At 45.0% G+C, this 21,110-nt stretch overlaps 1 protein-coding gene across 2 annotated transcripts in view; it reads right to left on the reverse strand.

Moving 5' to 3' along the window:
* The window catches only part of arhgap23b (Rho GTPase activating protein 23b), a 353,808-nt gene that overhangs the window by 120,043 nt on the left and 212,655 nt on the right, over window positions 1-21,110 (reverse strand). For both annotated transcript variants that reach the window (XM_084134390.1, XM_084134391.1), the window contains exon 7: window positions 12,498-13,815. In XM_084134390.1, coding sequence (XP_083990516.1) covers window positions 12,498-13,815 — 1,318 coding nt within the window. The remainder of the gene's footprint in view (window positions 1-12,497; window positions 13,816-21,110) is intronic.

Genomic DNA, 21,110 nt, shown 5'->3' on the forward strand with positions numbered 1-21,110 from the left:
ATTCGATAATAAGTAAAAGCCTACCAAGCCGGAAGTAAAAGCCTACCAAGACCGCTCAAGGGCTTGAAACCAACAGCTTCCATGGAAGGGGTTCCTTTAAGGGAATATGGCCAGGGGGTCCGAAAGGAGTCCCGTCCAGTCACTTTCTGAGGGGACATAGAGTCAACCCCACATGCCAGGGAGGCTGACCTGATCAAATCTACTGACCTAGTCTTGCTAACAACCTGTCTGTTTTTCTAAACAGAGTCTCTCACAAAACCAATAGTGAAACCGGATCATAGAGACGGGCATCCTGGAGAGTAGAACTTAGCAAAGAGCTTTATAACCCTTGTAAACAAGGGGAGTAACTCTACTCAATCCTGGATCTACACAGTGCTTTGAAACATTGTGGAGGCTGGGCACTCTAACAGGGGACCCTAAATAAGGGGAGTGCCTCCAGCTCTAGGGCTGATCTAGCAGGGAGGCCTCATGAGAATTCTTCAACCTTCTAACCAGACTTAAGCTAGGAAAATAATTATATATATGACCAGGCTCTAGGCTAGAATCAGGGAGGCTCAAAGGGAGCCTACAACGTGATGATCTTAATTATTGCTAAAATCCACAACATAATGGAGCCACCTTCAACGAGCTGCACCTGCTATTTGATAGCGATACTTGTAAGCAGAACTAGCTTCAGATATCATAGGTGTACTCACAGAAATACTGTGGGCCTGGTTTTTCCAACTTTACATTGCCAATGGACTTAGCTAGAGCGCTATTGACCCTTTAAACAAGGGGAGTACAATCTTACGCTATCTGACTTTCGAGGAGGCCTATAGAAAGGCCTACAACTTCAATTATCAAAAGCGTCAGCCAATGGCATGCTTAGGCTCTAAGGGAGTGTACTCAAACCTGTCCCAATGGGAGGGAGTACTAAAGTGAGCCCCAGTGGTGTAGGGCAAATAAACTAAAGCTGTGGATAGCCAAAAAAACACTAAGCCCAAGGGAAATGGAGGCCTTAGCAATGAGGCCAACGACATTTTCACCTTATTACTTGAAAAATTAATTCAAGGGGGCTAGATAACCAACCTAAAGACTGGCTGGGAATTTCTAGTTACAATATACAGCTGCTTCCAACTCTCTCTTCCCAGAAAGACAGGATTTAGACCGTACCATAGTACTGAGACTGCTCTCATTAGAGTTATAAATGATTTGCTCTTATCATCCGATCGTGGTTGTATCTCTCTATTAGTGTTACTCGATCTTAGTGCTGCATTTGATACTATTGACCACAACATTCTTTTAAATAGACTCAAATTATGTTGGCATTAGTGGAATCGAATTAACATGGTTTAAATCACACTTATCTGACCGTTATCAGTTTGTAGCAGTAAATGAAGAAATGTCTCATCGATCACAAGTTCAGTATGGCGTACCACAAGGCTCAGTACTAGGACCATTGCTTTTCACTCTGTACATGCTACCCTTGGGAGATATCATTAGGAAGCATGGAATTAGTTTTCACTGTTTCAGTGCTGATGATACTCAGCTCTATATTTCTTCACGCCCTGACGAAACTTAATTCACAAAATTAACAATGCATAGCTGATATAAAAAATTGGATGACTAGTAATTTCCTACTACTTAATTCTGAAAAAACAGAGATTCTAATTATTGGACAAAAAAACTTCCTCACGTAATAATCTAGAATACTGTCTAACACTTGATGGCTGCTCTGTCAAGTCTTCGTCGTCGGTTAGGAACCTGGGTGTGCTCTTTTATGCCAATCTTTCATTTGAAACTCACATGTCTGGTATCTGTAAAACCGTATTTTTCCATCTTAAAAATATATCTAAATTACGTCATATGCTCTCATTGACAAATGCGGAACAATTAGTCCATGTGTTCATGACATCAAGGCTAGAATATTGTAATGCTATTATGGGTGGTTGCCCTGCACACTTAAGGCGAGACACTACAGGTGAATAGGGTAAAATTTTTAACTAGCAGATATCACCATGAAACTTTCCCAGTTGATTACCTACATTAAGATGAGAAAAAAAAATGTATTACAAGTTTTCTGTAATTTAATGTTTAAATATGCAAATTAGGCAATATCTAATTAAATATGCACTAATTTGCATATATTTTAAAAAACTAAATCTGAGTATTGGATAAAGCCAGGTTAAAACAATTTTTTTCATTGTGTTCACATATTAGATGGGAAAAAAATACAGAGGGATTTATGGATATCTACTTTTGTTATCCTGTAAATCAGAAAATAGCCTTAAAAAATGATTTTCGCCATGTTTTTTGGAATAAAATGTTATATAAATCAGGCTAGGAATAATATATTTACAAATCCCTCTGTAAATGTCTTCATAATATAACTAGGTATAAGACTGGAAAGTTTGGTGTATATAGGTGCTACTGAAGTGGAGATTTCGGACTTGGAGTATGAGAGAAAAGTCAATTTGAGAAAACGGGCTTTAAAGATTTATAATCAGCCAATGAAATTGCGCATTCAGCCCTTTTACTTTCACGATTGGTTGCTGATAAAAAGGAAATGACCATATTTGGATCCGACAGGATTGTACAGGAGAGATAGAGCTTCCTAATAGTGCATGTGATGACAGGGTGCCGGCAGCGATCGCGGAGCAGCATGTTGATTAAGAACGCCAACTTTTGTTGAATTTATGAGAAATCTACAGACGCAAACAAAGTGTAATAAAATAAAGACCTAAATGTGTATTTTGGACTTTTTTTCACCACAAGTCTGAAAGAAGACATGTTATTGAAGACAAATATCCAAAAATCTCAAAATGGACCAGTAAAAAAAAACAAACAATGTTTTTGCCTGCCGTGACTCACCTTAATAAACAAATTACAGTTGGTCCAAAACGCAGCAGCTCGAGTTCTTACTAGAACCAGAAAGTATGACCATATTAGCCCAGTTCTGTCAACACTGCACTGGCTCCCTATCAAACATTGTATAAATGTTAAAATATTGCTGATTACTTACAAAGCACTAAATGGTTTAGCTCCGCAGTACTTGAGCGAGCTCTTAACGCATTATAGTCCTTCACGTCTATTTTGTTTTTGGATTATTGCCATCACGTCGTCGCTATAGAACACCAAAAGCGACCAAAGCAATATATAAACAAACATTTGTACCAAATGCAATAAGTCTTTTGAATAAGAGAAAGGAGATATTGTGATATATATATATATATATATATATGTATATATATGTATATATATATATGTATATATATATATATGTATATATATGTATGTATATATATATATATACATATATATATATATATATATATATATATATATATATATATATATATATATGAATATTTTAATCTTGATGTATATTGTGTATTGTTAATTGTTTTGTGATTGTATGGCGAGACCAAAGACCAATTTTCAGCTAAGGCTGAACAATAAGTACTACTAACTAACTAACTAACTAACTATTGCGATCTCAAAATTCCAGCCAGTTGATAATACCTAGAATTTCAAAATCAACTGCTGGCGGCAGATCCTTTTCCTATTTAGCACCAAAACTTTGGAACAGTCTTCCTAACACTGTCCGGGAAGCAGGCGTCAGTTCAAAGCTAGACTGAAAACACATCTCTTTGAACTAGGATACACACAACACATTAAAGACTTTTATAATTCAATGTTAGGCTGCATAGATTAGGTCAGCCGGAACCGGGAACACTTCCCATAAATCCTGATGTACTCGTTACATCATAAGAAGAATGGCATCAAATGTCAACTAGGTCAAATGGCATCAAATGTCAACTAGATAGGTAAAGGGAGGGGAGGGAGGCCTTCACAGGGAAGAGCCTGTGAAGGCCTCCCTCCCCTCCCTTTACCTATCTACAGATAAAGCGTTGTCGGGATAATTACGGTTCGCGTGGCTACGTGGAAGCGATACAAATTCTGTATTAATTTTATTGTAGGAGGAGGAGGAGCACAAGAGGCAACACAGAACTTCTGGCCCTGTCTCCGATCCTCGAACTGGGATGGGCCAGGCCCCCCTGGCTGTTTAGGCGTGGATTCGGACCACAGCGGAATGCATGATTTAAATGCAGCCGAGCGCGCCTTCGCCTCTCTGAACCTTTCCACCACTGTATCAACGGAGGCGCCGAAAAGTTCAGATGGCGAAACCGGGGCATGGAGAAGAAAACTCTTTTCCAGGTTCAGCCACAGATGTGTCTCCGTGGCCACCTTTGCTGCCATCGACCTTCCAAATGAGGCAGCGGTTTGTCTGGTCGCCCGAAGAGCCAGATCTGTGGTGCGGCGCAGCTCGTCCACTGCGTCAGGGGAGACCCTGATCCAAATCCAAATATTCAAACGAGAAGAAGGCAGGGCCAGAGCTTTAAGTGCCGATGCCTCTCCAGCAGCGAGATAGTTCACGAACGTCTCGTCGATTGGGGGCATAGACACATACCCATGTTCACGCATCCCCTCGACATCAGCGTAGTTTGCTCGCTGCTGACGATGGATGCAAGCAGAATATGGGTTCTTCCATGCCTTCTTGATCTCAGTATGCAGATCAGGAAGGAATGGAAGGCTCACGTGAGCTGGGGAGTTATGGCCAGAAAGAAACCGGTCGTCCAGCCTGCCGCAAATGGCTCCTTCCTTCATGCGCTCTCATGGCAACTGAAGCCTCGCTGAAGCGCGCTCCACAACACCCAACACTCATCATACGCGGAGCATCATACAACTCATCATACGCAGGGCAGGGAGGCTGTGAGGGTTCAGGTTGTACCTCTTCTTCACCCTCATCAGCCATCTCCTGCTCTCTTGGGCTAGGTGACAGCAGAACACTTGCTGCTGGATCAGAGGATGTAAGAGATAACATCCTCGTCCATCAGTTCACCCTCATGAGCTTCTGACAAGCGTGAGAGAGAAACACCTCTCTCAAACTCATCAGCGAGCTCCATCTGGGAACCCCATGATCCGAAGTCTCCACGGTGTCTCAGCACGAGCGGGACCTGAACCACTGGGCCCAGATGCCTGTCCCTCTTCCCTCGAGAAGAGGGCCAGACGAGAGCGGAGTTTCCTTAGAGGAAAACATTCACATTCTGCACAGTCAGGTCTCTCAAGAGCTGATCGTGTGTGCTCTTCGCCCAAACAGTAAACGCACAAGCTGTGTGTGTCATCTGGTGTCAGAAACCTGAGACATAGATCCACACACTTCTTGAAATGCTTATCACTTGCCATAATTGTTCTTACCTTTTTCAGGTGATTGCAAATCAGACAAAACAGTCCCTCTTTTGAAGACGAAAAGAGGATGACATGTTCTCTAGGCGCCCCTTTTATACTTCCGGGTCGCACTAGTAGTGACGTCATAGGCTGTCGCCGGTCAAAATCGATTGCCGTGATTGGATAGCTTTTCAGACACCGGTTCACATGGAGGCCATTCCCCATAGCGTCATTGACGCAGTGCGAGTTCCCTTTCGAAAGGGAACCCACATTTCTTTGTGAATGGAAGAAGGGGCATGATTTTGTCTTTCCCCCAAACATTGTCAGTGCTGCTGTGGAGAATTGGGAACAGGATGATCGTTGACTTAACCCAGAACTGGAGTTTTTTTTTTTTAGGAAGGAAAAGGAGGAAAGCTATCCACTTGAGCTGTGTGAAAGTAAGTTTTTATTTCTTCCCTAAAGGCTGTTGGCATGCTCTGTACAAATGTTTGACTGATAAGTGGACAGGTGACCTCCAATGGACGATTGTACATGGAGCAATAGCTACGAACAGACATGTGGTGCATCTTAATCAGAGTGTACGGGTGGGCTGCCCTTTTTGTTCTGAAATGGAATCAATATTAAAAAAAATGTGTGTAGTGTTCTCGTTTCCATTCTAAGCAATTGGTTTCAATCCCTAGGTGAAGTTTTTTTCTTTTTAATTGTTAGAACTATGGTTTTGATTAATTATTTTTATCAGGTAAAAAAAGTTACTAGGGCAGTATGTAATAAGTGTGGTTGCAAGTTGTTGTTTTTTAACAATGTTTTTCAAGGCTTGTTGCTGGGTAATGTCGCCGAGCGATGTTGCTTAGGTACTTTCCCATTGAGAATGGGCAACAAATTTCTATCAGGATAATTTAGATCAGTCATGGGCCTTTGTCTCACCTGGTTGCCCGTTGATGGCAACATTGCCCAGCAACATTGCTCAAAAAGTTGCCCCGTGTATCATCACCTTTAAGGTAAAACATGCTTTTTATAGAATGGTGGAGTGTTTGTGTGTCTATTTTACACTCTATTTTAGCGTTTAACCAATCATAGCTGTGTGCTTTGCCTGCATTACATAAAAATAAATCTCTTAGGCCTTTTCATTTGAAAAAAATAAAATAAAATAAAAATAAATCACACAAAATAAAGGTACCAGTTCATTTGTAGTGCACGGACAACATGGTTCTCTTACGAGAATACTCTCGTGTTGCGTAAGTTTAGCTTATGCTACGGGAAAACTCCTTTTCTCGAGAATACTGAAGCCAGAAAATTATCCTTAATTTTCCAAAATGTAAAACGCATTTCCTATTGGCTGCTCTGCAGCAACTGCTGCAACCTATCAGCGCATCTGGGCATGACGCCAGCGCCAATGGGAAGCTTCCCCGCGCTACGTCATGGCCCGCCAGAATGGGTGTGGCTACAAGCCTATAAATACCCACCGCTGATGTTGCATGATGATTTCGTCTCCTTCATCGCTGAACCTCCGGAAAGAAGCTGCGCCGTCGAACAGCCTTCAGCGGGATGAGCTCACGTTCGAGGACGCCGGCCGGATTGCCGCCTTCGCTCGCCGTACCTGCTGCGCTATCCGGCGCCCATATCCTTTTCCACTGCTCCGTGTGTTCGCCGCTGCGACACACACGCGTTTTGCTAAAAGGCATTTTTAAATGCCAACGATGTCCTGCGGCTCTTGCAGAGCCATTCTCAGCGACGGGGACCACCATTTGCTTTGCGCTTCCTGCCTGGTAAAGGACCATGCGGACCACACGCTCGCTGATGGCGGCTGCCAGGACTGCGAGTCTCTGCCTCTCTCGACCCTGCGGGCTCGACAGGCTTTGTTCCGCGTCAAGTCCGCTTCTCCCATGCCTTCTGTTGGGCCGCGCCGTAAAAAGCGCCGCTCTCAAAGGCCACCAGAACCTTCGGTGAAGGAGAACTCGCTGGCACCGTCCCCGCGAGCCTCCTTCTCAGAGTCCCCCGTCTCTTTCCTCGACGGCCAGCGCCCCGCTGCGGTCGAGACGACAGAGCGGGATGCTATGGAGGAGGACAGCTGCTCTCTCCTGGCGTCCGGGAGCGAGGAATGGTCGGGCTCTATCCCTGACCCCACCCTGTCGACACAGGAGTCCAGCGTGAGGGCCTCGGTCGACGCTGAGCTTCTCCGCCTTCTCTCGAAGGCCGTCGAGGACCTCGGCCTTGACTGGACCACGCCCCAGGAGCCTGCGCCCAACAGGTTGGATGGCTGTTTTCTCTCAGGACGCCGCTCTGCACCTGTTTCTAGGCCCGCTCCCTTCCTCCCCGAGCTTCACGACGAGCTCTCCAAATCTTGGCCTCTCAAATCAAAGTCATCTCAACAGACGCCTCCAACACGGGTTGGGACGCCCTGTACGAAGGGAGACCTTCCATGGGCCTGTGGTCAGATGCAGAAAAGCATCTACACATAAACTGTCTAGAGATAAAAGCGGTCGAGAACGCCCTTTGGTTCTTTCTTCCTGTGGTAAAGAACCACCACGTTCTGGTCAGAACAGACAATACCTCGGTGGTGTCGTACATAAATCGCCAGGGCGGCCTCAGGTCCCGGGGCCTTCTTGCACTAGCAAGACGCCTCCTCATATGGGGCCAGCACAGACCTCGGCCTTGACTGGACCACGCCCCAGGAGCCTGCGCCCAACAGGTTGGATGGCTGTTTTCTCTCAGGACGCCGCTCTGCACCTGTTTCTAGGCCCACTCCCTTCCTCCCCCAGCTTCACGACGAGCTCTCCAAATCTTGGGGAGCCCCGTACTCGGCAAGGCTGAGATCCTCTGTCTCTTCCACGCTCGCTGTGGTCGACAGTGCGAAGGACAAGGGATATCTCGCTGTTCCTCCGGTTGAGGAAGCAGTGGCAGCGCACTTGTGTCCGCCCCCTGCTGAATGGCGCGCCAAGTCAACTCTGCCCACCAAAGCCTGCCGGACCACGTCAGCCCTGATTGGTCGCGCCTACGCCGCCGCCGGCCAGGCTGCATCTGCACTACACGCCATGGCTGTTCTGCAGATCCACCAGGCCAACCTCCTCCGCTCTCTGGATGAGGCTGGACCAACCAAGGAGTGTGTGACGGATTTGAGGAGCGCAACGGACTTGGTACTCAGAGCTACTAAAGCCGCCGCCCAGGCCATCGGCCGCAACATGGCTTCTCTCACCGTCACGGAGCGTCACTTGTGGCTTACCCTGTCCGACATGTCAGAGTCCGACCGCGCCACCTTCCTGGACGCTCCTATCTCTCCGACTGGTCTCTTCGGTCCCTCTGTCAAAGGCTTTGCGGAGCGTTATTCGGAGGTGCAGAAAACGTCTCAGGCTATGAGAAATTTTCTGCCACGGCGCTCTAGTTCTGCAGCAGGCCATGCTAAGAAGCAGCCGCCCGCTCGAAGAACGGCCCCCCCACCACCTCCGCCTCCCGCTCAGCAACCGCACCAGGCCTGGGATGCACGCCAGCACTTGCGCTCATCAAGCCGCCGCAGACCGCCGCCTGCCCGGGGACCCAGACCCAGTCCCAAGTCTTCCTAGCCCCCCTAGGAAAGCGCCGACGGTCAAGTCCCACTGTGGCCGGACCACCGTCGAAATCAGCGCGAACCGCACTCGCAGTTCCCTCAGCAGAGGTGACTCGAAGAGTGTACTTAGCAGTCAAAGAGCCGGTTCCAAAACTCGCTCGCCTGCACACAAACGCCGTTTTTACGGCGACCCACATAAATCTCAAAAAGAGCATTATGTCTGGTCATATTCCGGCTCAGACCGAAGGTGTTTTGAATGTAGCAAAGGTGCCCACTGCTCAGTGCCCACCCACGTACACAAACACTACCCTCTCTGTGTGTCACACTCATCCAGGGTCGAATATAATAAAGCGAGCTCAAGCCGCTCGACCACTAAGTGTAGGAGAAGTGCCCACTGCCCAGTGCTCACCCCTACACACAAGCACTACCCATGCAGTGTCTCACACCACCACAGGGTTCATATCAGTCAAACCGGCTCACGCCGTTCATGTTTTAAGTGTAGGAAATGTGCCCGCTGTACAGTGCTCACCCCTGCCCGCGATGGCGACTGTATCCACGCTACGCACACACATACCAGTACGAGCTGGCTGTGTTTCAAGTGCAGGTCACTTGTCTGCTTTTCAGCGCACACACCTTGTGAAACACTCTCGGCACCGCGAGCCCACACTGCTGTGTCTGTAATGCAGCATCTCCCCGTTCATACGACCGGAATGCTAGCTACAGAGCCACCACACATAACACGGTCTGTCCCATTCCAAATGAACATGATGAACGATCCGTTTCTTCATGGTGTGGTCCCCGGGTCCTCGAACGTGAGTGACCGGAACCCAGACTTCTTTCTACCCCTTTCAATTCACGCGAGAGCATGGGAATTGATACCAGGGGTTTCAGAATGGGTGTTAAAGACGGTGAAACGGGGCTACTCGCTGCAATCAGGGCTATCGCATCAGCCTATGCCTCCAAGGGCCTGGATTGTCCCTTGGGGGTTAGGGCCCACTCGACTAGAGGTATGGCCTCGTCGTGGGCATGGACAAGTGGGGTGTCACTTCATGATATTTGTATGGCAGCAGGCTTGGCCTCGCTGTCTACATTTATAAGGTTTTAAAACCTAGAAGTGCCTGCCTTACAGGCCAGGCTGTTCTCAGTCTGATTTATCATATTAACACTGTCTACCCAACTCAGTTTGATTAGACTGTTGATGTACTGCAACGTCCTGTGGGCCTATGCAGTTATAGGTTTTGGTACTGCCATAACTGTGTATATATGCGCGCGCACCTATCACATCTACCGAGACGTTCCTCCCCGCCTACCGCTCTGTGTGTATACCACTGATATGAGACCCGGGCACTCTGCCCTTGGGAGATTAGTGTTGGAAATTCCGCACGCACTGCGTTTTACATGGGGTTCCCCTTGCGTAAGCTAAACTTACGCAACACGAGAGTACTCTCGTAAGAGAATGACACTCGGTTACTAACGTAACCTCGGTTCTCTCTAGAGAGGGAACGAGTGTTGAGTACGCTGCCGTGCTTGTGCTGCATTATGGTTTCGTTCACTCGACTGAAATCATCATGCAACATCAGCGGTGGGTATTTATAGGCTTGTAGCCACACCCATTCTGGCGGGCCATGACGTAGCGTGGGGAAGCTTCCCATTGGCGCTGGCGTCATGCCCAGACGCGATGATAGGTTGTAGCAGTTGCTGCAGAGTTTTCCCGTAGCGTAAGCTAAACTTACGCAACACTCGTTCCCTCTCTAGAGAGAACCGAGGTTACGTTAGTAACCGAGTGTCGTTTTATATAATTAGTTTACAATGAAATCTGACTTCCAAAATTATGAGCTGCAAATGACTCATTCACACTCATTCAAAATTGACCTATGTCATAGGCATGAAATTCATCTAAATTTAAATGATCCCATGGATGTGACTTTTGTGGTCTCGCGGTCAGTGGCCTCAGCTGGCTGCAGTAAATGTGGCATTATCAAATGACTTTGACATAGTCCTTTTATTTTTACCCTCTTTAAATGCATATTACTCACTGTGCACATTTTTTTCTTAAGCGGTGGTGGCCGGTGCTTGAGCTCGATCGCAGCTGCTTGTGGCTCTATTTATTATACTTTTATAAAGGTATAAACTTTAATAAAGGTGACACTTTTCTTATCATTATAGCATTTGAACCCTTTGTCCTAGAAACAAAATTCTTAATTTACCTGATTACTCTCCTCATGCTGATAACGTTTAATGTCTTGCATAAGACTTTGCCCATTACAGTAGCTGCCATTTTAAAATGGACTGTATTTTTTTTTTTATTGTGGCTTTTTTTTTTTTTTTACTGGTATGTTGGTTTTCAGAATGTCTTACCGAACCTGTGAATGCCACTTTTTTTCAGGATTGGATACATTTCCTGTCTGCCATTTTGAAATTTGTTGTAATTATTAATACTTTTCACGTTAGCACAAAATTTAGTATAGATCATTGACAGTGTGTGTCCTGAAGGTACCTTAGAAGTTTGAATTCAGCGCCACCTAGCGTTAGCCTGACTACGTCAGACTTCGTACTTCCGCTCAATTTCATTTCGCTTCTGTACTCAGTCTGAGACTGCATCAGAGCTTTCCGTTTTCCTCCGGCCTGAAAACAGCCGGCCAATCAACGAACAGAGGGCGGGCAGAGAGCCGTGACATAGACACTGATTGTACCGTGGATGCGTAGATTTACTTCACATAATCTGCAAAAGTCGTTCACAGCCATGTTCACTCCAGTATTTCGCTTGATGTTTTTGTTTTTCGCATCATACATGTGTTTACAGTGGAAGTTAGATGCGGCGGAGCATGCGCATAACACACGCCATAACCAAACGTTATGTGATTGGCTTACAGGTAACCAATGATTTTAAACTTCAGACAAGCGCCCCCCCGCGAGAAAGAAAACACTTTTCAATTATGCCATACCAGACTCTGTCTACGAAGCAAAGCGAAGTAGCAGAGTTTGGTATTACCAGGCTAACCTAGCGTTCCAAAGATATAAGGGTATTTTAAAGCAAAAAAAGGCTTATAAAGTTTAGAAATATTGTCCAAAGTTTTCTTGGTGTCGTTCCACTACTTGGTTTATGCGGATTCCAACAATATCAGAATTTTCATTGTACATTATTTTGCTTATCCACTATTTTGAAGTATATGTAAAACAGTTTTTTGTTACTTCTACAAATGTTGTCCAATTTTGTCTTGTCCAAGTTCTGAACTGAACAGGTTTTGACTCATGCTATGTTACGTTAGCATGTTAATTGCTTAGCATTGTATTTGTCTTGATCGCATATATTCTTTTCATTTTATTTTCCTGATACGCTACAGCAAATTATAAACGTCTATTTATAGTTTATAAATGCTGTTTGTTGCTCTTGTTGTTTGGGGCCCGCAAAAAAAAAAAAAAAAAAAAACAGTAACAGCTCTCGGTTCATTTTGAGCTCAGGGGTAGTATTTTGCATAACACTGGAACTGCAAAAGAAGACATTTTTAATTTATACATTTTTAATTTACACTACTTGAATGTGGTGGGGTATGTGTAGGATTTTGTGTTTAAATTCTGTGAAAATCTGCATCTGTGGCTGCACATTTGGTAGGGCCTATACATAACCTATTGAACTGAACATAACTTAATGAACTGAAATAAATCCTTTAATTTGTTTTCCATTATCTAAAGTCATTCTGTTGAAAGATCATCAAAACGATTATAATTTCAGTCCATCCACACTGACCTATGAAAGGGATGGCAGTCAGAGAGTCCTGCTCCACAGGCGAGGGTGGTATGCCACCATTAGTCTGGTGCACAGAGTATTCTGACCGTGAGGGAACGACTGTGGCTGAAAGGGATTCGGATGAATTCGCAGGTAAAGCATAGTGTGGATGTCGCACACCATGAGGTGTCTTTCTGCCTGAGGGGGGCTTTTGTCTAAGCACCACCTCCTGAATCTGAATGGGCTCCTCAGCAAACTCACTGACCACTGAGCCTGCTCTAGCTGAGTCTTGGGGCTCTGCCGTGGGGGGAGTGACAAAGGATGCACTCTGCAATGGGCTGGTTTTTGGGGTGGGGGTCCAGTTATGTTGAGGTCCAGTGTAGGAAGGGTCCCTGAAAGAGTGAGAATGTTGCATAAGATGGCTGGACTTTTGGCAGAAGGAGGGGCTGTAGCTGCAGTAGCCCACTGTCTGATAATCTGCAGTTTGTGCAAGTGAACTTTTGATCTGAGCAGCTGGCTGCTGGTCATGGTTTAAGCCCTGAACAGAGGATGGCACTGTTGCAGAAACAATCACGTGCTGATTGGGCAGACTTGGATGCTCCTCATTGCTGATTGGCTGACTGCTTTGATGAGGCCATGCTGGTCTTTCATAATGGGGAGTGATCAGAACAGATGCCTTTTCTAGAGTTTCCAGTGAAAGGTCATAACTCTGCTCATAGGAAGCATATGCAGCCAGCAGGTTCTCTGAAAAGGAATGGCTGGAGGTTTGACCCCACCTCCCCAGCCCATAGGAATTCGTACAAGGTGAGTGGTTAGCACCCATCGCTGCACTGTATTGGAGAAGGATGGTGTCCTGAGAGGCACCTTGTGGCCACCCACTGTAAGACCTTCCTAGTGCCAGTCCCAGCTCACACACCCGGTCTTGAGAGATGCACCGATGATGGGACATGCCAAGGCCCGGCCGATCCGCTTGGCTGTAGTACCAATCCGACAGAGCCTGGTGGCACAGCTCACTGCGGGCTTGGGGAAGACTGCCTTTCCTAGGGTGGGGGAGTGAGGCGGAGACGATAGCTGCATTGTGGTTGGCAAAGTGGAAGTCCAGTTGGCTCGTTGTTATACCCACTGAGGTAGAGGAGCGGGCGCGTTGGTGAGTCAGGTGTTGATGGGCACTCTGAGATCCTACAATGATCCCCGAGTTCAAGTTGTCAGGAAGACCATGGCTCTGGGTGGCAGAGGTGGGTTTGCTGCTTGAGTAAGAGACTGAAGGAGGTTCAGGAAGGTTTTGGGCTTCTCCAGTGTATGGCTCATTCCCTCTCAAGTATGCATCTTGAGAATATGCCTGTAAGAGATGAAGAAAGAAAACAAGTTAACTGTGAATGAGGATGTACCTAAGAATGAAAGGTGAGTAGACATAATAATCGGGAAATAGAATTAAAAGACAGGTTTAGGCAACCACAGAAACCCCGTTTCAGTTTCTGTTTCCTAGGACTTTTAGTTTTCCCTGGTGTTACCTGTATTCTGTTCCTGTTTCCTTTGTCCTTGTTTCTATATTTTTTTTATATGGTTACTATGTCTTTTTTAGTCTCTCAATTTCTTTTGTATTTAAGCCCTCAGTTTTATCAGTCATTTTGTTAGCATTATCTTTGTGTTTGACAAAGCTGTTACATTCTCACTCTGTGTTGGATTGCCTTCTTTGTTTTTGTTTTAATAAAAAGTGTTTAAGCTGCACTCAGATCCACCTTTTCTCTGCCTTGCCTGACCCGCTGTAACCTGTAGTACTTATGTATTAAATTAACCACAACTAATTTTATTTAAGAAGTTTCAAGAACTAAATATTTAATACAATACTACAATATATAATGGAGGAAAAAGCTATATGATTTCAGTTTACATCTTGATTTTATGCGTTCTTTAATATATTTTTTTAGACTTGATTATATTAACCTATTAATAACAGTTTATTAATTTTAATACTTTTAATAGGGATGCACTGAAACCAATTTTTGGTACTGAAATTTTTAATTTTTTAAAAATATTTGGTAGCGATACCAGTGAAATATCACAATTCTCTATTCCAATTTCAATACTACAGCAAAAACTAATAGACTAAATAAAATACATTTAAAACATTAAAGACAAGTAAACAGTCAGTAATAAAATAATAGCAAATAATCAAAATACAAGCAATAGTACAAATAAAAATACAATAGAACAAAGATACAAATTAAATAAACTGCTTTATTTAGATTTTTATGGTAGGTCTAACAGTAGTCCCCTTTTGAGGGAATCTCAGTCGCATCCCGTGGGACCCAGTGTCTGAGGCATGTGTACAAACTAGCCACTTATGGCCGACACAGTGATGATGTCGCAAGGTGCGCCCCAACGTATAAAAAGGGCACCTGAACACACGTCATCAGTTTCAATGTCTTCAGGAAGCCGCTTGTCTATGTGGATTGCAGTGTGTTTCAAAGGAAGAGAAGATAAGAGTGCAGAGTTATGATAAGCAGACAGTTAAAACGCTGTGTCCCTCCATGTCCACTTTTCGCTGTATCTTATCTGTCGAGGAATGGAGCATGCACATTCAACCCTCGAAGGGGATAGATGCATTCATTGCGATGATTTCTCACAGAGAAAGTTCCGCTCCCAGCTGGCACTCTTCATGAGTGAAGAGTGTCAAGCCGCTGAGACTTGCGGCTTGAGCCCTGTGTTTGCTGAAGCAGCATGAAGGCTGCAGCAATTGGAATCTCAGACAGAGCTGTTTGAGGAGCGTGAGGAAATTCCCTTCACTTCTCCCGCCAGCTCTGCTGTCTATCTTCCTGAAGCGGCAGCCTGCTTGGCGGCTCCTTCTGTGGTAAATGAGGACTTGTTGCTCGCTTATGATTTTGACGATATAAATAAAATGTGGTGTCAGTAGAGACGGATGTTTATAAAAGATCTGTTTCCTGCTCCATGCAGAAAAATGCTGAATAAGATGAGCTAGTGGAGATTATAATTTGTGCTAAAGCCAGACTGAGTTTGGAATTGTCTAGCCTTAAATGCAAGATCGCAGAGAGTTTCTTAGACGAGCGATATCTGCAAAGTGTACAGCTCCAGTGAGTCTTCCATGTCTTACAGACCTACACACTGGTGTCAGGTTCATGGAAACATCCATATTCCACTCATGTGGCCCATCCAGCTTCGAATTATTCAAATGAAGAGGGGCTGAACTAGTGGGGTTATGGAAGGATGCCTCGGTTGGAGAGGAATAGGGATGTCACGATACCAAAATTCCAGTAGTTGGTACCGATACCATTAAAATTTTACGGTTCTCTGTACCAATTTCGGTACCACAGCAAAATCTGTTGGAACTATTTTTCTATTTTATTTAACTATTTGAACAAAAATATTAAATTCAATTCAATGACTTTATTTATGACTGTAATCATAAGTAAATAATACATATAAGCATTAAAGGCTACATGCTGTTTAAATGTAAATATTGCTTATAATTTTTTTTTTTTTAAATCCCATGGAGACGTAGCTAAATCTACTGTACAGTAGCCTAATATAATTATTTCTGTAAATTTCTTCAAGTTAAACCGAACTTTTATTATGATGGGTTGCCGTGAAGACCTTTGAGTTTCTGTGTGTGTATGATATGATGATAGTTTTTTCTCAAATTAAATGGTAAAATGCTCATGAAGTGACTCTCAGAGTGGCTCTGGAGATGAATTTCATCATATCGTGAGGCAGCAGAGGCTGAAAACATCGCGAGCGTCACTCGTGCTTCAGTGTGTGAGTGTGTGTGTGAGGTAAATGAAACCGTGCATCTGTGCCATTCATTCACACAGAGACAAGCAGAACATGCAGGGTTAATATTAAAATAGTCTTTTTGCAGTTTAATATACACAGACACTATATATATCGTGGTATATATATTGGCTACAGACAGTGCTCCAAGTAAAAAAGTTAGTCTGGAGCCCTGCGCTTAGATAAAAACACGGAAGCGACTTAAAGCAGCTGCCTATTAGAGGGTACCGAATATACCCGGTACTCCAGAAATGCTGGTATCGTCACATTTTCAGTACCGACTTGGTACTGAAGTACTGGTACTTTGACAACACTAGAGAGGAATTTTGCAAATTACATCACCCCGGGGACATCCTCATCGATGAAGTCTCTGTTTTGCCCTCTAAGCCATGTCAGATGACATCGAGGTTGGTGAGCAGAGTGAATGCAGTGGCGGGTCAGACTGGTGGAGCTTTGCATACTATGGCAATATTGCAAGCTTACCAGGCAGATCAGCTCAAAAACCTAGATCAAGGGGACGGTTTGTCCACTGAGGCGGGCTCTGAATTGCGGATGGCCACAGATTTAGGCCCTTTGTGCTACCAAGCCAGCAACCCGATCCCTTGGAAGGTCTATGGCTGCTATGGTGATGACGGAGAGGCATCTGTGGCTCAATTTGTCGGGCATCAAGGAGTGTGACAAAGGAGTGTGCATTTATCTCCTTCCCCTCTGAGGAGGGTGTTGGGGTACAATAATTCTGTTTTTAGAGGAGAATAAAATTATCCTCCCTCCCCCAAAACATCTTGTTTCAGAGGAAAATACAATTTCCTCCCTCACCCTCTGAGGAGGGTGGGATACAAGAGGTTGTTTTTAAAATAAATAAATAAATAAAATAATAAAATAATGTAATCTCCTGAGTAATTCTCCTAATCTAATGAGGGTGTTAGGGCATAATAATGCTGTTTTTTTTAGAAGAAAATAAAGTCTCCACCCTCACCCTCCAAGGAGGGAGCTGGGATACAAGAAGATTGTTATTAGAGGAGAATAAAATACGGATGGCTGGCGTCAGGCCGAACCGGCACTGTGTGTTTGGCTCCCTAGTAATATTCAGAAGTTGAGCTGGACAGATGTTTGATATGTCTATGATAGTTATATTTTATTTTCTGTCAACTTCTCCAGGTATCTGGGTATTAAGTAAGGTTATGCTCCTTACTGGGAGTGTTGTGTTTCCCCGCTCGCTGACAGACTCTGGCCCTGGGCCTCTGAATTTCAATGCCTAGGGTTTTAGATTACTTGTACCTTTAGCAGGCACTGGTCAGTAGGGTTGGGTATCGAGAACTGGTTCCATTTTAGAACCAGTAACAAATTTCCAAAAACCCGGGATTCGATAAGATTCCGCTTATCGATTCCTGACTTTGGGGCCTATGCCTTCGCCTATGAAAACATCTCAACTTTTCAGAATGCGATAAGCGCACCACAGGTCATGTGACAAATCAACTGACCTTTCCATAACCACATCGAAAGCTTGGCCGAACAGATCATAGTTGTACAGGGCGGGTTTTTATTTCTCATCTTCATAAATATATCTAGTAGTAAAGCTAATGCAAGGGCTAGAAATCAATTAATCCTTTGCTGATACTTCCTCGTCATCATAGAGAGTGCAGTTCATGGTTGCATAGCAACGACAGACGCCACGGGAGCGTGCTTTCCATGCGTTTTTAGACGCGATATGTGAATGGCCCCTAATTCAGGTTAAATTGATCATCTATTTGGTTTAAAATTGTTTTAGTTTTGTTTAAAATGGAGATCACGATAACATACATCAGACAACTACACAGAATAACATGTTCCATTCTATTAAAAAAAAAAAAAAAATATTGTCACGTCAAGTCAACTTCATTTATATAGCACTTTTAACAATGTAGATTGTTCCAAAGCGGCTTTACACTGATAATAGGAAATTAAAGTAACAGATTGTTTTGGCTATATAGCAGCTCTAGAATAAAGTTATTGTCCAGCTAAAGTTAGTTTTGATTGATTCACTCACTTCCGTCGCAACGATCATTAGTTATTACCTTGGGGGCCGCTAACGCAACACCGTTTTAACAGAAAACTCTTAAGTTCTTTCTGCGCAAACTTCAGAAACGCAAACCCGTGAGAACGCTGATGGTATGCACATGCGTAGTCAAGTCAAGTCAAGTCAAGTCATCTTCATTTATATAGCGCTTTTAACAATGTAGATTGTTCCAAAGCAGCTTTACATTGATAATAGGAAATGTAAAGTAAAGTGTTTTGGCTTTATAGCAGCTCTAGAATAAAGTTCACGAGTTCACACTTACATATAATTTGAAGGGTAAGGTTTAATGCGTATTTAGCGTGCTGTCCGGAGGGAGGGCTCCGAGCTCGGAGTTCGGCCCGAACCCAGAGTACTCCCCCCGTATGTAAGTGTTTAGGACTAGAAGCGTGGAGAAGGGGTGGTGGAGGGATGCTGCAAAACTGTCAATGGAATGAGGTGAGACTGCTGAGTATATATACACCTCTTACCATTGATTGCTGAGTGCTCTCCACTTGTGTTAATTATCTGAACGTGCTCCTCCCGAACCTTGTTAATAAAACATAATTTCATGAGTTCACACTTACATATAATTTGAAGGGGTAAGGTTTAATGCGTATTTGGTGTGCTGTCCGGAGGGAGGGCTCCGAGCTCGGAGTTCGGCCCGAACCCAGAGTACTCCCCCCAAAAGGCTAAAGAGCAGAGGACAGCCGCCGGACTAAAGACCCCCCAAATGAGTGCCGAGTTTGGCGGGCTGGCATCTCGATAAGGGGCCTGGATGCTTGACCGGGGAGGCCCGTAATGGTGGCTCACTTGCCTGGACTGACGGCCCCTGTTGGTCTGCGAACGGGGAGCGGTTGTAGTTTTACAATGACCGATCGGGAGGATTTGCGCTTTTCCGCTAAGTCCAAATGCTCGCTGGACAGAGAGAGGAAATGGAAAAGAGGAAAATGAGTTCTTGGCCAGGAGATTTTCTCACACTGCATCCGCTGTGAGACCAAATGCTCGTTGGATGAAGGAGAAAACGTAAGTGCTCTACTGGGAAAGTTCTCACTCCGTCCGCTGTGAGACCAATGCTCGCTGGATGGAAAGAGGAAACAGGAAAATGAGTGCTTGCCCGGGAGATTTTCTCACACTGCATCCGCTGTGAGACCAAATGCTCGCTGGATGAAAGAGAAAACGTAAGTGCTCTACTGGGAAAGTTCTCACTCCGTCCACTGGGAGACCAATGCTCGCTGGACGGAAAGGAAACAGGAAAATGAGTGCTTGCCCAGGAGATTTTCTCACACTGCATCGCTGGATGAAAGAGAAAACGTAAGTGCTCTACTGGGAAAGTTCTCACTCCGTCCGCTGTGAGACCAATGCTTGCTGGACGGAAAGGAAACAGGAAAATGAGTGCTTGCCCAGGAGATTTTCTCACACTGCATCGCTGGATGAAAGAGAAAACGTAAGTGCTCTACTGGGAAAGTTCTCACTCCGTCCGCTGTGAGACCAATGCTCGCTGGACGGAAAGAGGAAGCGGAAAAGAGGAAAATGAGTGCTTGCCTGGGAGATTTTCTCACACTGCATCCGCTGTGAGACCAAATGCTCGCTGGATGAAAGAGAAAACGTAAGTGCTCTACCGGGAAAGTTCTCACTCCGTCCGCTGTGAGACCAATGCTCGCTGGACAGAAAGAGGAGACAGGAAAGAAGAGAAAGAGGAGATTGAGTGCTCTTTAATAAAGAAGTACTACAGAAGAGACATCACTGCTGCGGCAGTGGAGAAGATTAGCCAGAGTAAAAGAGCTCCAGTGGGAGCATAGGAGACATCACTGCTGTGACAGTGGAGACATTAGCCAGAGTAAAAGAGCTCCAATGGGAGCATAGGAGACATCACTGCTGTGGCAGTGGAGAAGATTAGCCAGAGTAAAAGAGCTCCAGTGGGAGCATAGGAGACATCACTGCTGTGGCAGTGGAGAAGATTAGCCAGAGTAAAAGAGCTCCAGTGGGAGCAGAGGAGACATCACTGCTGTGGCAGTGGAGAAGATTAGCCAGAGTAAAAGAGCTCCAGTGGGTGCAGAGGAGACATCACTGCTGTGGCAGTGGAGGAGATTAGCCAGAGAAACAGAGCTCTAGTGGGAGCAGAGGAGACATCACTGCTGTGGCAGTGGAGAATTTAGCCAGAGTAAAAGAATTCCTGTGGGTGCAGAGGAGACATCACTGCTGTGACAGTGGAGACATTAGCCAGAGTAAAAGAGCTCCAGTGGGAGCAGAGGAGACATCACTGCTGCGGCAGTGGAGAAGATTAGCCAGAGAAACAGAGCTCTAGTGAGAGCGGAGGAGACATTACTGCTGTGGCAGTGGAGAATTTAGCCAGAGTAAAAGAATTCCTGTGGGTGCAGAGGAGACATCACTGCTGTGACAGTGGAGACATTAGCCAGAGTAAAAGAGCTCCAGTGGGAGCAGAGGAGACATCACTGCTGCGGCAGTGGAGAAGATTAGCCAGAGAAACAGAGCTCTAGTGAGAGCGGAGGAGACATTACTGTTGCAATATTAGAGAAAATTTTGCCAGAGAAATTGAGCTCCTCCAGGACCAGAGGAGACATCACTGCTGCAGCAGTGGATAAACTTACCTGGAGAAACTGAGCTCCTGCGGTGTGTGGCTGAACAAAGGGAGGAGGAGAGTGGGGCTTAGCGGGCCGACGCTCGTCTTCTTGTGCTTTAGATCAAAGACGCGAGAAAAAAGGAGGCGAGATGAAATCCTTGCAGGATTATGCACATTGAAGTTTAAGTGACCGAGCAAAGATAACAGTTTGCGTTTAGAACAATTTTGA

This window comes from Abramis brama, assembly GCF_963993115.1.
Source record: "Abramis brama genome assembly, chromosome: 14".
In the NCBI taxonomy this organism is placed as follows: domain Eukaryota; kingdom Metazoa; phylum Chordata; class Actinopteri; order Cypriniformes; family Leuciscidae; genus Abramis; species Abramis brama.